Genomic DNA, 16,753 nt, shown 5'->3' on the forward strand with positions numbered 1-16,753 from the left:
CTCAAACGGTGAAGGAAAACATCATGAGGAAACCTGCATACCAGAGAATTTTCACAATTCTCTGCGTGTGTGAAGTCTGCCAATCCGCATTGGACCAGCGTGGTGGACTATTGGCCTAACCCCTCTCATTCTGAAAGGAGACTCGAGCTCAGCAGTGAGCCGAATATGGGTTGTTAATGATGGACAAAGAAAATAGTAGATAATACATATATTATGTACAAAGGCGGTCTTGTTGCTTATAGCAATATCTGCTAGACAACTTTTGGATAAAGCAATGGGGATGATGACTAGGTTTGAATATATTGATTTTTATAATACATTCGGGTAAATAAGGTCAATGTTAACTAATTTATACATATAAAGTAAAGATTGTCTGGATATTTGCAAAATAAATGAGATTATAAAATTTCAAAATCTATTAAAAATCTTTTATCTTAATTAGATGAAAATTCATACAGTTATAGCTTGCTTTAAATGTGACATTTTTTAATACATGAACTATAAACATAAATGCACAAATAACAAAGATATTAGTAATTTTGTTTCAACGCACATACAAATCTAACGATCATAACATTACCTACGACGTCATAAGTTCGTTCCATTTTGTATGGAGCGTTTTTCAGCGCCGCAAATCTGACCCTTTAAATCCCTGTAGCTCCGAAAGTAATGATCGCAGATATCCTGTTACTTTTACAAAATTGCTTTACTATTAACGTACTCTTAATTTATATACAGTTTAAATAACTGTCATCATCCCTATTCATGTATTAAAATGCGGGATAGTGCAAAAAATACTAACAGAAAATAAATAACTAAATATATAATTTGGCAGACTCAAATCAAACTGTAACCAAAGTAAGACCCTAGAATGGCAGAGAATGACCTTGAGTGGAGTCACGCACTTGTGAACGATGTGTGTAGGGTTGAGGGATCCTTTGACTTATAACAAACACTCCCCTTTTCCGCTCAAGTCACTCTCCCCGCCTATTCCAAGTAACCCTTAAAGAATTACACAACAAGATATGTGGACGGCTCGAACGCCACGAGCATACTGAAGGCGACCGTACGACGAGCGCCTTATATAGCAAGTCGTTCCCGCCAACCGATCGCTACCCCTCTCTAACTCCCCACTGTTTATGGAAACAAGCCGCGCCACCTGACATCAAATCCGTCTCAGATTTCTATTTCCTACACATACTTAATGCCATAGATTTAAGAGTCGGTACAGAGTTTACAAATTTCGCTATAAAAACTACAGACGGACGATTTAACTAAACAGTTTAACTATTCAGTTAAAATTTAACGACTGTAGCGCTGGTAAGGTAGGATAAGAGTATGAAAGAAAAAATATTTTTTACAAAATCATTTATTTGGCAAAAATAAATAAACACTTTGCTTAGGTACGAGTATAATTCTTACATTTTAAAAAATATACACTTTTTGCCTACACTTTCATAACTTAGTTATAATAAATATATTAGGTAGGAACACAGAATAAAGAATATCCAGAATGAGCTTTACAAGCAGCGTGGTGAAGCCGTTGAAACCCATAAACAAACGTCACTCGTCTCCTTGACATCCGCATATACAAACTTTTCTCATAATTGGTATTTCAAAATTTAATACTAACAACAATTACATAAATTAATGTAATAATCAATAATTACTAATAAAAAATACTCCATTTTATTTCTTAAGTTTTTGTGAACAGTTTTTAAAATATTTAAAAACATAAGACGCCATTTTTCTTGAATAATATTGAAAGTTACTGATGCGACGGTTCGTGTCGTACTGACTCGAGAATGTATTCGTTTTTGAATTTTGTATTTGGAGCGGCTGCGACACCGTCGTGTTTCGAACGATCTATCTGCCTATTATTCTTCAATCTGTGACCTAAAGTTATAATATAGGAAATAATTTTTACCAACTTAACAAAAGTATCTTATTAACTAAAATACATAAGTGCTCAAGCCTCAACATTTAGACATGGCGATTTTTGGTAAAAGAATTGGTTAACAAAATTTTACCTCGACAAATCTATACTAATATTATAAAGCTGAAGAGTTTGTTTGTACGCGCTAATCTCAGGAACTACTGGTCCGATTTGAAAAATTCTTTCAGTGTTAGATAGCCCATTCATCGAGGAAGGCTATAGGCTATATATTATCCTCGTATTACTACGGGAACGGGAACCACGCGGCTAAAACCGCGCGGCATCAGCTAGTTTCTTAATAAGCAAAAAACAACAATATACTGTAATAATTGTACAATGCTCAAGTTTCATTTAAAATATCAAAAACTGGGGATTAAATATTTTTAAGCTTTAAGGCAACAAATTAATTATGTATTGATAATTTTTTTAGTAATAACTTCTTATGGGAGGTTAAAACCGCTTCGTAACGTAACGCGTTACGGCGCTACTGTCTAGCTTCCCTTTCTCTCACGTATACAGCAGTTAGCAATACACACACGTCTTTTTTAGCCTCCGAAACAAAAAGAGGGGTGTTATAAGTTTGTCGTGTCTGTCTGTCTGTGGCACCATATCTTCTAAACGGATGAAGATATTTCAATTTAGTTTGTTTTGTATGAAAGGTGATTTATGTGCGAGTGTTCTTAGACATGTTTGATGAAAATCGGTTGAGCCGTTTAAAAGTTGTGGGGGGAAAGTGGGGAAGAACAACCGAATGTCTGCAAATATACTCGAGTGGGGTCTCAAATGAAAGCGCACTGAAAGAGAATATTGATGACTTGATGAATTTATAATTTCATGACATTCGGGATTTTTTTTTAATTTTCAATTTTATTTTTGGCTCACATGGCAAATGTACAACTTAATATTAATGGTTAACAAATTATGACATAAAGATAACAAACTTTTTGGAGTTTATTGGAGTTTACTCCTTAAGAATCGATTTTTTATATATAAGGCGCCCGGTATGAGAAAAATCCGAGGGGTAAAACCAACTGAACTAACGAAAAAGTGTCACGTTTTTGGTGCGCACCTTTAGTGCGCAACTTTCTAATTTAGCTGTGAGTGTATTGAGACGTACATAGGGTATGCTGTATAGGCGACTATACCTATATACTATATGTTATTGGGCTTGTTTGTTTAATGATTATATCATTGTAAGAGTAAAATATATAATGTGAAGTATATTATAAAGTCTATTAGTTATTTTACAATTCTATACATTTAGTCTTCTTTAACATAAGTATTACTAAAGCCCTACTCGATGTGCACTTTTTACCAACAAAAAAAAGTGTGTATGTTAAAAAAAACAAAAAGTTAGCTCGAAGCACGTCTCAATACTCGCGCCTTATAAGTGAAAGGTGCGCAACCGAGGTGCAGCAGGCCGCGGCGTGCGCACCCGCCTACAGCGTGCACATGGGTGCGATGTGCAAGTTGTTGGCGGCACAGCGCACGGTGAAAGGTGCACATGCATGCACAGCGCACAAAAAACGTAACGCATGTCATTTCATAACTTATTGGAGTTTACTCCTTAACAATCGATTTTTCATTTATACCCCTCGGTACGTTTTTTGTGCGCAACCTATTCTGCGCACCTTTCACCGTACGTAGCCGCCATAGCGTGCACATGCCTAGCGCGTCCGCACGCACGTGCACGCTGTTGGCGGGCGCGCACGCAGCGCTGCACCTCGCTTGCGCACCTTTCACTTTTCAGGCGTTGCTATTGAAAAGAGTAAACTCCATCCGTGCGTCGGAGCTGACACACTTTTTTTTTTTATTCTTTACAAGTTAGCCCTTGACTACAATCTCTCCTGATGGTAAGTGATGAAGCAATCTAAGAGAGAAACGGGCTAACTTGTTAGGAGGAGGATGAAAATCCACACCCCTTTCGGTTTCTACACGACATCGTACCGGAACGCTAAATCGCTTGGCGGTACGTCTTTGTCGGTAGGGCGGTAACTAGCCACGGCCAAAGCCTCCCACCAGCCAGACCTGGACCAATTAAGAAAACCTCAACCGGCCCAGCCGGGGATCGAACCCAGGACCTCCGTCTTGTAAATCCACCGCGCATACCACTGCGCCACGGAGGTCGTCAAACTAACTATGTAATAAAATATAATTATAGTCCATTTTTTAAAGCATTATAAACAAAGTCTGTAGCCATGTGACATATTTCTCTTTCTACAATCGCAAACGCTTCGATAATTAAACAATCTATGGGAATGACATTCGTTATCGATAGATTAAGTGATCAAGTTATCCATCGGATCTATCATTTCTATCATCATCATATCAGCCGATGGAGTCCACTGCAGGACATAGGCCTTTTGTAGACACTTCCAAACATCACGATACTGAGCCGCCTGCATCCAGCGAATGTCTGCGACTCGCTTGATGTCGTCAGTCCACCTGGTGGGGGGTCGACCGACACTGCGCTTTCTAGTGCGGGGTCGCCATTCACTTTGGGACCCCAACGTCCATCGGCTCTTCGAACTATGTGCCCCGCCCATTGCCACTTCAGCTTCGCAACTCGTGGAGCTATGTCGGTGACTTTGATTCTTCTGCGGATCTCCTCATTTCTGATTCGATCACGCAGAGATACTCCTAACATAGATCGTTCCATCGCCCGCTGAGCGACTCCCATACGTTATTTAATATTCGAATCGTCAGCGTTTGTAGAAAGAGAAACGTGCGACATGGCTAGAGACTCTAATATCTAATGACCAAACAATTTTATGACAATTTTTGTTCATCAGTCAAAAATGACAAATTCTTTTACAGTAATACTTCATTCACCTTATGATGTAAACAAAACAGAAGTATACACAGAAGAGTCAATATCACCAGAAGCAGTTATGCTTCGCTCTGTAAGCTGCATCTTCCTTCTGTAGCTGCACTCTCGCTTCTACATCTACTTTGGCTGGTGGGAGGCTTCGGCCGTGGCTAGTTATCACCCTACCGTCAAAGACGTACCGCCAAGCGATTCAGCGTTCCGGTACGATGTCGTGTAGAAACCAAAAGGGGTGTGGATTTTCATAACTGCTCCTCCTCTCTAACTCCTCCTAACAAATTAGCCCGCTGCCATCTTAGATTGCTTCATCACTTACCATCAGGTGAGATTGTAGTCAAGGGCTAACTTGTAAAGAATAAAAAAACTCATATCTACTACTATAATCAAGAGGATTCATTGTGTCTACTTATAAACAAAATCTAAAGTAATATTTATAATATAAAGAGCTAATATTTGATTTTTTGTTCGTTTATTTGTTACAGTTTAACACAAAAACTACCGATTTTAAAAATTGTTTCACCTGCAGAAATCTATATCTTCAGTGAGTAACATAAGAACTACCGCGGGGCGTCACCTAGTTTTTTTTTTTTATTATTTACAAGTTAACCTTTGATTACTATCTTGTTGAAGTAGTTAGAGAGGAGGAGCAATTATGCAAACTTGTTGAAGGAGTTAGAGAGGAGGAGCAATTATGCAAACTTGTTGAAGGAGTTAGAGAGGAGGAGCAATTATGCAAACTTGTTGAAGGAGTTAGAGAGGAGGAGCAATTATGCAAACTTGTTGAAGAAGTTAGAGAGGAGGAGCAATTATGAAAATCCCATTTTCTACACGGCATCGTAGGTAGGGTAGTAACTAGCTACGGCTGAAGCCTCCCACCAAAATAAAGTCAATAAAAAATATTATGAACTCCCCAAGCTATGGGCTGGGCTGGCAAGCTCTACGTAAGCCTTCCCTATTTAAAAACTTTATGCACACCACTGCCTATAAGGACAGAGTCCTGCAGGCTGTTACAAAAAGCCTTATAACAGGACTCCGTCATCGAAAGCCTCAGACTAATTACATAAGGACCAGTCGTCATCATCAACCCACATTCGGCTCACTGCTGAGCTCGAGTCTCCCCTCAGAATGACAGGGTTAGGCCAATAGTCCACGCTAGCCCAATGCGATTTGGCAGACTTTACACACGCAGAGAATTAAGAAAATTCTCTGGTGTGCAGGTTTGCTCACGATGTTTTCCTTCACCGTTTGAGACACGTGATATTTAATTTTTCAAAATGCGCACAACTGACAAGTTGGAGGTGCATGCCCCGGACCGGATTCGAACCCACACCCTCCGGAATCGGAGGCAGAGGTCATATCCACTGGGCTATCACGGCCAATAAACGGCAGAAGTGAATTACATATAACCAATGTCAAACAAAGGTCAGGACCTTGAGCAGTGCCAGAAGCTTGTGACTCCGGGTGCAGGTTTAAGGGATACTTTCCGATATGCCAACACTCACTATTCACTGCTCATGTCACTCTACCCGCCTATCTCAAGTAACCAATTACACAACAAGAATGTGGACGGCGAACGCCACGAGAATACTGCAGCCGACCGTACGGCGAGCGCCTTATTTGTTAACGCCTGAACGCTGCCCCTCTCTAACTCCCTACTCTTTACTGATACAAGTCGCGCCACGAAGTGTAGACACGAGCCAACACGAGATCGAGCGACGTCATATCCGTCCCAGACTACTATTTCCTACAGTATTTAACTTATACTAAACTAGAAGTTTTTTTACCCGTTTTTTATACCATTCAACTACACAAAAAGGTATTTTTACAGAGCTCTGTAACCGACGAACACGATTACAACTGTGAAACATCGACATTATAGAGACAGTTTGTATAATAGCATTAGATCATTGATCACATACTTTGACAGAAAAGTAACTAGCAAGGTCCTCATCTAATTAGTCTGAGGCTTGTGATTAAACAAAGAAGTATTCACAGAAGTATGAGCCGGTATCAGCAGAAGCAATAGTCTTTATGCTTCGCTCTGTACGCTGCGTCTTCCTTCTGTAGCTGCACCCTCGCTTCTTCCACTCCCTTCATCACTCTCATGTCTGCTACGCAGTCGTCCACTATCTTCTGGAAGAGTTCATCTGAAAATTCATAATAGAGATAGTGAGAGTTTTTTTCAATTATAATTTACACACTCTCTATTAGCTTCACTGGTAACTATGTATGTAAGAAAATCTTGGAATCTTAATTTGTAACTATGTATGTAAGAAAATCTTGGAATCTTAATTTGTAACTATGTATGTAAGAAAATCTTGGAATCTTAATTTGTAACTATGTACGTAAGAAAATCTAGGAATCTTAATTTGTAACTATGTATGTAAGAAAATCTTGGAATCTTAATTTGTAACTATGTATGTAAGAAAATCTTGGAATCTTAATTTGTAACTATGTATGTAAGAAAATCTTGGAATCTTAATTTGTAACTATGTATGTAAGAAAATCTTGGAATCTTAATTTGTAACTATGTATGTAAGAAAATCTTGGAATCTTAATTTGTAACTATGTATGTAAGAAAATCTAGGAATCTTAATTTGTAACTATGTATGTAAGAAAATCTTGGAATCTTAATTTGTAACTATGTATGTAAGAAAATCTTGGAATCTTAATTTGTAACTATGTATGTAAGAAAATCTTGGAATCTTAATTTGTAACTATGTATGTAAGAAAATCTTGGAATCTTAATTTGTAACTATGTATGTAAGAAAATCTTGGAATCTTAATTTGTAACTATGTATGTAAGAAAATCTAGGAATCTTAATTTGTAACTATGTATGTTAGAAAATCTTGGAATCTAATGTATCTAAAATAACAATACATGACTAGCTAACAAACGTCATTGTAAATCCAATATGGCGGCCTCAAGATGGCGGACTGTCTGTTTGAAATCCACCCCCAAGATATGGATATCAAATGATAGGGTTTGCTGTCAGGAATATAAAAAAAATAGTCACGTGACTTGAATCCGGTATTTGTATTTTTTAGTGCGTGCTAAAGCGTGTTTTTTAGTTTTTTTTTAACTATTTAAAGTTATTAATTAAAAGAATGCTAATAGGGTAGTTGACACATATCAAATACTTTTGTCATATTTTTATTGATTAACCGACTTCAAGAAAAGGAGGTTCTCAATTCTACGCGTGTGATATGTTTTTTTCCCCTTATTTTATATTTTTTTTTAATTTTTTTTCTTTAATTTTTTTATTTTAATTTTTTTTTGAATTTTTTTTACTGAGAAGCATACCCAAAAAAAATATTTTTTCAAATCGGTTCAGGTGTCTTCGAGTAATCGATAAATTAATAATATCTGCATAAACCATCCAATTTAATCTAAACAATATTAATTTCGTATAGTATAGTACAATTGGGGACCGAAATATATCGATATTTATTAATAAAAGTTAAGGATTTCTTATAAAACTAAATTATAAAATCATGTATTTTTTCAAATTTTCCAAACGTTAAAAACGCTGTCGTCCACTTTGTGACATCACAATGTAACTTGATTCTGACAGGAGACTCGAACTCACTTGACCGAAGGGGGTGTGGATTTCATCCTCCTCCTAACAAGTAAGCCCGATTCCATCTTAGATTGCATCATCACTTACCATCAGGTGAGATTGTAGTCAAGGGCTAACTTGTAAAGAATAAAAAAAAAAAAACATCAGTGAGCAGAATATGGGTTGATATTGATGGGTCCTTCGGTGTAGGTACCCTCTGGACGGCAATGCTGATAATGAGTGTAAATTGTCTTACCAACATTCTCCCCCGTCTTGCTAGAAGTGAGGAAGTGTCCCCGCAGACCCTGAGAGTAAGTGGCCACTATCTCTTCGTCTACTTCCCTCTGTGCTGCACCACTGTCTAGAAGATCCTTCTTAGTACAGCAGAGGTACACCTTGCAATCCTGTGAATATTAATTAATACAAATTTTAATTTAGTTTTTTATTCTTTACAAGTTAGCCCTCGACTACAATCTCACTTGTTAGGAGGAGGATGAAAATCCACACACCTTTCAGTTTCTACACGATATCGTACCGAAACGCTTAGTCGCTTTGTGGTACGCCTTTGTCGGTAGGGTGGTAACTAGCCACGGCCGAAGTCTCCCCCCAGCCAGACCTCGAGCAATTTAGAAAACCTCAATCAAACCTGCTGGGGATCGAACCCAGGACCTCCATCTTCATCTGCGTAAGATCTACTCTACTTATGACGCCCATAATACGTACTATTATCGCGAAATGCGGCCAACTTTCAAAAACAAAACAAACTGTCACCATGCTATCTGAAAAGCACTTTATCGGTGATGATGAATGTTTCATACCTCTTCAACAGTGCGGAGTTCCTGTAACCAATGCCTCAAACGAGTCCACGAGGCCTGGGACGAGGCCTCGTAGCAAATTATAGCTGCATGTGCCCCTCTGTAGTACATTCTCGTCATTGCCTCGTACCTGGAAATGAAGTGATATTAATAGTTTATTTTCAGATACTACTTTATCTATACATATTATGTTTGACTGTGTGCCTTTTTTTTAAAAAAAAGCTATACACAATATAGACATATATATGATTGACAAGGAATTCCTTAACCCTACATCCAGATCACAAGTCCTGGACTTTGCTCTGAATTTTTCTCTCTACGATGTGTGGCGAACGAACTCTTTCGTTCACCCACTTTAAGTTAGGCCATCTACATTCATATTCCAGATTCATTTCATATTTGAAATGAAAGAAAGAAGCCAAAGAATGTCTATACAACAAACAAACTGATTGGTCAGCATTCAGAAAATATATTGATACTAATCTATCGCTAAAAGTTTCGCTCAAAACGAATGACGACATTGATGAAGCAGCAGAAACCATAACAAACATGATACAAACTGCAGCATGGATTTCTACACCGGATATAAGATACACGCCAGGTAGTAACAACTTACCCATGGATATCAAAAATAAGGTACTAGAGAAAAGGAGGCTCAGAAGAGTTTGGCATACTAGCTTCTTTTAGTTTGGCATACTTCAAAGCTAGAGTGAATAGGCATCTTCTAGGTAAGCGCGCTCCAACTTAGACTGCATTAATGCTTACCATCAGGCTTAATTGTAGTCAAGCGCTGGCCTATATTGCATAAAAAAAAAAAAAAAAAAATACTAGTCGTCATCCGTTGGACAAAAAGGCGCTAAACCTGGCAGCAGCGGAACTTACATCCTATTTAAAAGACGTAGAAAATGACACATTGAAACATAAACTGATTAATCTGTCTGCTTCGAAAAACAATGAATATTCATTGTATAGAGCCGTAAAGACTAACAAAGCTTCGCCTGTAACCATAAAACACCCACTAAAACTAGATAATGGTACTTGGGCCAGGAAAGATAATGAACGTGCGGAAGCCTTTGCCAAGTTTCTAAGTGAAGTTTTTACTTCAAATAACGGCGACCCAGACACTGATAGAGAAGTCGCAGATTTTCTGGATAGCGACCTTCAACTAAGCTTACCAATAAAAAGCTGCACCCCCAGAGAGGTCTGGAGAGTAATAAAAGAACTTGAACTTCACAAAGCTCCAGGATTCTGTTTAATAACGGCAGAGGTCTTACTACAACTTCCAAGAAAAGCGATTGTCTTTGTGACTCAGCTTTTTAATGGCATCTTGAGAACATCCCACTACCCGTCTATTTGGAAAATTTCGGAAATTATTATGATTTCGAAACCTGGGAAGCCACCGCATCTAGTCACATCTTATAGACCAATAAGCCTACTACCAACATTGTCCAAGGTATTTGAAAAAATAACTCTGTCCAGACTCAAAACCATTCTTCATGAAAGGGAAATTATTCCCCAGCATCAATTTGGATTCCGAAGCCGACACTCCACTGTGGAACAGGTACACAGAATAGTCAAACAAATTAGAGAAGCCCTAGAAAGTAAACAATATTGCTCTGCTGTTTTTTTGGATGTTCAACAGGCTTTTGATAAGGTCTGGCACAATGGATTGCTCTTTAAAGCCAAACATTGCCTCCCACACAACTTCTTCATGTTACTGAAGTCATATGTCAATCAAAGAATATTTCGAGTGAAAATCAATGACGCGTATTCGAACTTCCATGACATTCAAGCAGGTGTTCCCCAGGGTTCCGTTTTGGGTCCCACACTCTATTTATTATACACTGCAGATATTCCTATCTCAAACAGCGTACTCACCGCTATATTTGCTGATGATACAGCTGTATTGTGTAATAACAAAGACGCAAACATGGCTTCAAATATTCTACAAGTACACCTGAACAAGATAAATTCATGGATGATTAAATGGCGTATCAAAGCTAGTTCCACGAAGTCAACACATGTGACATTTACCTTGCGAATGGACGAATGTACTCCTGTTAAACTGGGACTTGATATTCCCCCATAGTGACACCGCAAAATATCTTGGGATACACCTAGACAAAAAACAAACATGGAGAACGCATATAGTAAAAAAACGCGATGAACTAAATCAAACCTTCAGAAAATTTAACTGGCTTATGGGAAGGCATTCGAATGTCTCACTCAGTAATAAATTGCTCATTTATAAAACAGTAATAAAACCAGTGTGGACCTACGGCATTGAACTGTGGGGCACAGCCAAAAACTCAAACTTGGAAATACTACAAAGATTTCAGAATAAAGTTTTAAAAACCATCACAAATGCTCCATGGTTCACTAAGATATCGGAACTACATGAGTATCTTATCATAAAAACAGTAAAAGAAGAGGTTGAACTCAGATCAATGTGCTATAAAAATCGCATAAACACCCATGAAAATAAACTTGCTACTGCCCTCGGTCATCCAATAGATGTTAGAAGGCTAAAGCGCGCCTACATATGGGATCTCCTGTAAAAAAAAAAAAAAAATCAAAATAATAAGAATGTACAAATGTACAAATGAAATACAAAAAGTTAACAAATAAAATAAATTAGCATGGCCTTCAATGGAAGGTCAGCTACACATGCCATGTAGTACCCACAAGCAATTTGCTTAAAGCTGTTGCAGCTGATTGCACAATAGTAATGAATTTAAAAAAAAAAATTTCATATTTAGAATTCCCTCAACCACACATGTGTGGATATATTGTTTCACCCATTCATTACATCTTTACCGTTTCTCCATTCCACACCGCATCATCACTTTGATAGTCCTTTCATTTTATATCCATATACAATTGTTATAATAAGTAAAGCGAATATACCAATCAACATCGTCGTCTTCATATCTACATACTAATATCAAACCTCGATGGACCCGGCACGGTGAAACCATGGATTGCTTAGCAATCCATGGTTTCACCGTGACACTCATAATCTAACTAACTTTAACTCAAAACTATAGAACAGATTTTCACATGTTTTTACCAATACCAGAAATAGCCAAATGCTTTTGTTAATTTGAGTATTCTCGGCAAATAAAATAAATAAAAATAAAAAGAATAGATAGAATGATTTGTGTGGAAGGTTAAGGTAAAATTTGTTAAGATTTTGTGTAAATTGGAACAATATTATTGTCCAAATCAATATTTGTACAATAATATTATTCATATAATAGATTAATATTTATTTGTTTACTGACGCCGCACGGTTTCACCCATGTGGTTCCCATTCCCATAGGAATGTGGGGATAATATATAGCCTATAGCCTTCCTCGATAAATGGGCTATCTAACACTGAAAGAATTTTTCAAATCAGACCAGTAGTTTCTGTGATTAGCACGTTCAAGCAAACAAACAAATTTCTTCAGCCGACCACCTGTATATATATAATGCATGTATCTGCAAATAAATAAATTGATTGATTGATAATAATAATATAGATTCATATTTACCAACCTTTCACTGCCTGCAGTATCCCATATGCCTACATTGAAGTCTTTCCCGTTAGACTGCATGCGCTTAGCACAAAAAGCTGCACCAATTGTCTGAAAAATATGGAGCTATTATATATACTCGAAATTTACTTAGATGACTTTTTTACACAACAATAATGGCCGACTATGAATCAAAGACAATCAGTAGGGTTGAGAAGTTAACGGCGGGCATCGGAACGATATCAAGTAGGTATCGTTATAACTGAAATACCTAAACTAAAACATCCGTTACTATACAACGTTATCTTAAAAGGGAACGTATAGTAACGTTTGTCGGTTGTGTGCATTTTAAGAAATTAAATATCACGTGTCACAAACGGTGAACGGTGCACGGTTTATGCCTATGGGTACGCGTGGTTAAGAAATGGGGTAATCTTTTTTTATTATTATTATAAATATACTTAAACAATACACATCACTATCTAGCCCCAAAGTAAGCATACAGAGTAGCTTGTGTTATGGGTGCTAAGATAGTTGATATTATAGTATTAATATACAATTATATACTACATATAAATACTTATATACACTCATGTTCATCACACAAATATTTTCCAGTTGTGGGAATCGAACCCACAGCCGTGGATGCAAAAAGCAGGGTCACTACCCACTGCGCCACGCGGCCGTCTCTTTCTTTAATCTTTTGGGGACGTACTAACGTCCAAGATTTGCTTATACTTCAAAAAAGTGTGCACGTATCCACGTACATACTGGGTGTAAGGGACATGATACCGAAAACTGCGTGAAGAGGTTAAATTTAGTTTCCACAACGATATTTTAAATAACAATTACGTGGGAAATGAGAAAATTCAGATTTTGAAAATTTTGAGCACGCAATGTACAGCGAACAATGCGATAACAACGCTCCGCAATCTACTGTGTACGTACGAGTAGGTACGTACGCATCGACAGCAAATCGGCTGGCTACACTTACCTATCTAATACCTATTTTTTATACTTTACAAGTTTTTAACTAGTTACAGGTAATTAACTTACTTCAGGTTGTTTCTCGTTTACGAGACGTTCTGTCGTCATAGTAGGTACAATATTCATGAGTACTGAATTGATTTGATCTAAGCATTTCAAGACTTCTCAGTCAACACACACAAACACACACAATACAAACGACACAATTGTATGAGTATTCGTTACAGAAAATCACTACTAACATAACATAGAACATACACAAAGGTTTTTGAATTTTGGTTTGTTTGTCAACAGACCGCCGAACACGAACTAAAGAAAAAATAGCGTAGCGTCTAGCGAAAGGACCTAGTTTCAATATTTTGAAAATACCTATTAACCACGCCACGCGGCTTAGGTTAGAGAGAGATAGCAATTATTTTCCTCGGCACCGGCGGCGGTCGGCAATACAACGTCGCGCAGTTTGTTTGTGACTTTGTATAGATAGATACCTATTAGTCGTGACCTGCCTATTTGACCTCTTGGAAAACAGCTGATCGCGCGCATTTTGCAAATTAAATTTACATTGCTAGTTTTTGTTAAAATCTTGATTTGACGATTTTTATTAAAAATCGTATTGAGATAATGTTATCCATACCAGTGTTTGAATAATGCTACTATTCGTAAGATATCTTTTACGCTATAGAATAACGTGAGCATATGTATTGTATAACATTTTTATTAAAAAACTATTTTTTAAAATAAAATGATTATAAAATATTTCATTTTCCCATCTTTAAACTAACAACATATCAATTATTAAAGAATCATTCATTATCATTTATCGATAAGTTAACGCTCGATGTTATTTACCCATCCTTACTTTTCATAGACAATCTAGCGTTACGAAATGTCAAATTGCCGTAATCGTAGTTAAGCTGTGCAAATTAATCTCGTTGTGATTTTGTTTTTCAGAAAATAAATGTGAATAAATCGTAAATTCGGTGTAGTTTTTGGTGTAATTCGTACTGTACGCGTATAATAAAGGATTTAGACACTTTGTTCTTTAGAAATTACGTATAACGTAAGTGAAATATGTGATTTTAGTGACAAGACGGGTTTGTTTTGGTGATTAGACTTCTAAGAAAATTTTTGGTATATGTATAATATTTTTTTTTCTGAGAAAAATATTATGACACTGAAAACATGCCAAAATAATCTAGAAAGAAGCTTCATATAAAAAAACAAGACAAAGTCAGACTCTCTACTATCGGAAGCAAGACCAAGGTCAGAGATGTGGCAGTAACAATTAAGAAGCTTAAGTGGAAGTGGACAGGACACTTCATGCGCGATAAAAGGCGATAAGTGGACCAGGGATGTGACAGAGTGGTATCCTAGGGTAGGAAAAAGGAAAAGAGGTCGTCCCTGCCAAAGATGGGAGGATGACCTCAGACAGACAGCAGGAGACACATGGAGAAGGAAAGCAAGAGATAGAGAACTATGGAAGTGTCTGAAGGAGGCCTATGCCCGAGGGCAAGCTGAAGAAAAGAATCAGTGTCAATGATATATTACAATAATATTATGTATATAAAATTCAGTAAATAAAGGCTTTTATTATTATTATTATTATTATTATTATTATTATTATTATATATGTATAACATAGAAAAAAAGGTGAAGGAAAAACATTGTGAGGAAACCTGCATACCTGACAATTTTCTTAATTCTCTGCATGTGTGAAGTCTGCCAATCTGCATTGGGCCAGCGTGGTGGACTATTGGCCTAACCCCTCTCATTCTAAGAGGAGACTTGTACTTAACAGAGAGCCGATTATGGGTTATTCATGATGATGATGAATATATAAGTTAAGGTTCCAGGATAAAATCCAGGACATTATCAATGAAAGCCAGGTCAAGAGTAAAAGACAAATTTATATGAATAGAATGATCAGAAAGGAAGAGTATTTATTGCATTTCATGTTAAACATATATGGATAGTTAGTCTCAAAGTAAAATTGTTACTACCAAATTTGATTAAGAATACATTATAAATTGTAATGTATATTCTAAGGTAGGTTGATATTAATAATACATTTATCTGATTTCTGAAAACTCTATTAAAAAGATTACTCATAGAATATCCTACATTTATATGATTCTTGAATACTTCAATACAAAAATTACTCATAGAATATCAATTAACTATAAGTATATATCAGACAAAGATCCACCCACATAAGTCACAAAGGGTAACTGCGCGGAATTTATGAAAAAAGCAACTTTTTTTAGTACCTATTTAACAGACAAAGATCGTCAATGTATTCAGCCTAAAAATATAATAATTATAAAAATTCTACTCACGTTTTGGTAAGGAGTGCCTGAATTAAATCTACAGTTAACGAAACGCAAAACCAAGCTCGTTTTACCGACATGTTCACTTCCTAAAAGTACGATTTTAAAATCACATCGACTCATTTTTATTATGCTGTGATTTCTTTACACATGCTTATCAATAATTAAATGCACTTATGTTATCTTTGCAATGCGTTAACACATTAAACATTTGTTAGTTCAAAGTTGAATCGCTTGCTATTTTTTGAACAATGTTTTCGACTTTTGTCTTTCGTTTATTCGTTTCGTTTTGTATTTTATTTATTTTTGTATCTGTCATGTCAAGTGTCAATCACGAATTAAAGCTGTCAAGTGTCAACTGTCAAGCCAGAGCCACAGATTATACTATAGCTGCCTGAAATTATTACCACTGCGTCCGGTAACTGAGGTAGTAAACTCAATCAAAATTAATTTGCTTTTATGTTTCTGTGTTTAATATAAAATAAAATGGTTTTATTTTCAAAATATCTCATTATAAATCTATTTTATTTAACTTAGTTAATTATCGTTATTTTGGACTTCGGAACGAAATGCTCTTGGGTGTTGCCAGTATGAATTTTGCTTTACTTATTTTACTACTGAACCAAAAAGTATTTATTCTAAAATAATTATTTTTAAGATTTTTAACTTTAGATAAAATCATTAATTCCAAAAGTTTCTTAACAAAATTCGCATCTATATTATAAAATGTACTTATAACAAAAATGTGTATATCTTATGAATATAAACAATAAATAAGTGTGT

At 36.4% G+C, this 16,753-nt stretch overlaps 1 protein-coding gene across 2 annotated transcripts; it reads right to left on the reverse strand.

The window, feature by feature from the left end:
* Positions 1 to 1,394: 1,394 nt before the first annotated feature.
* LOC112046160 (ras-related protein Rab-24) lies at positions 1,395 to 16,302 on the reverse strand. Of its 2 annotated transcripts, none has more exons than XM_024082679.2 (5): positions 15,980 to 16,302; positions 12,679 to 12,767; positions 9,142 to 9,268; positions 8,580 to 8,727; positions 1,395 to 6,910 (listed from the first exon to the last, which is right to left on the reverse strand). In XM_024082679.2, the coding sequence occupies exons 1-5, from the start codon at positions 16,091 to 16,093 to the stop codon at positions 6,774 to 6,776; spliced, it is 615 nt and encodes a 204-aa protein (XP_023938447.2). In that variant the 5' UTR covers positions 16,094 to 16,302; the 3' UTR covers positions 1,395 to 6,773. The 2 variants fall into 2 exon arrangements, with proteins under 2 accessions (XP_023938447.2, XP_052746199.1); XM_052890239.1 differs by lacking the exon at positions 15,980 to 16,302 and adding an exon at positions 13,713 to 14,815.
* Between the last annotated feature and the right edge of the window lie 451 nt (positions 16,303 to 16,753).

Source organism: Bicyclus anynana, chromosome 27 (genome assembly GCF_947172395.1).
Source record: "Bicyclus anynana chromosome 27, ilBicAnyn1.1, whole genome shotgun sequence".
NCBI classification, from domain to species: Eukaryota; Metazoa; Arthropoda; class Insecta; order Lepidoptera; family Nymphalidae; genus Bicyclus; species Bicyclus anynana.

Coding starts and splice junctions, on each gene's coding strand:
- LOC112046160 (XM_024082679.2), bottom strand. CDS start 16,093: ATGAGTCGATGTGATTTTAAAATCGTACTTTTAGGAAGTGAACATGTC. Junction 12,768..15,979: donor CAGGCACTCCTTACCAAAAC/GTGAGTAGAATT, acceptor CATATTTTTCAG/ACAATTGGTGCAGCTTTTTG. Junction 8,728..9,141: donor AACTCCGCACTGTTGAAGAG/GTATGAAACATT, acceptor TAATATTCACAG/GATTGCAAGGTGTACCTCTG.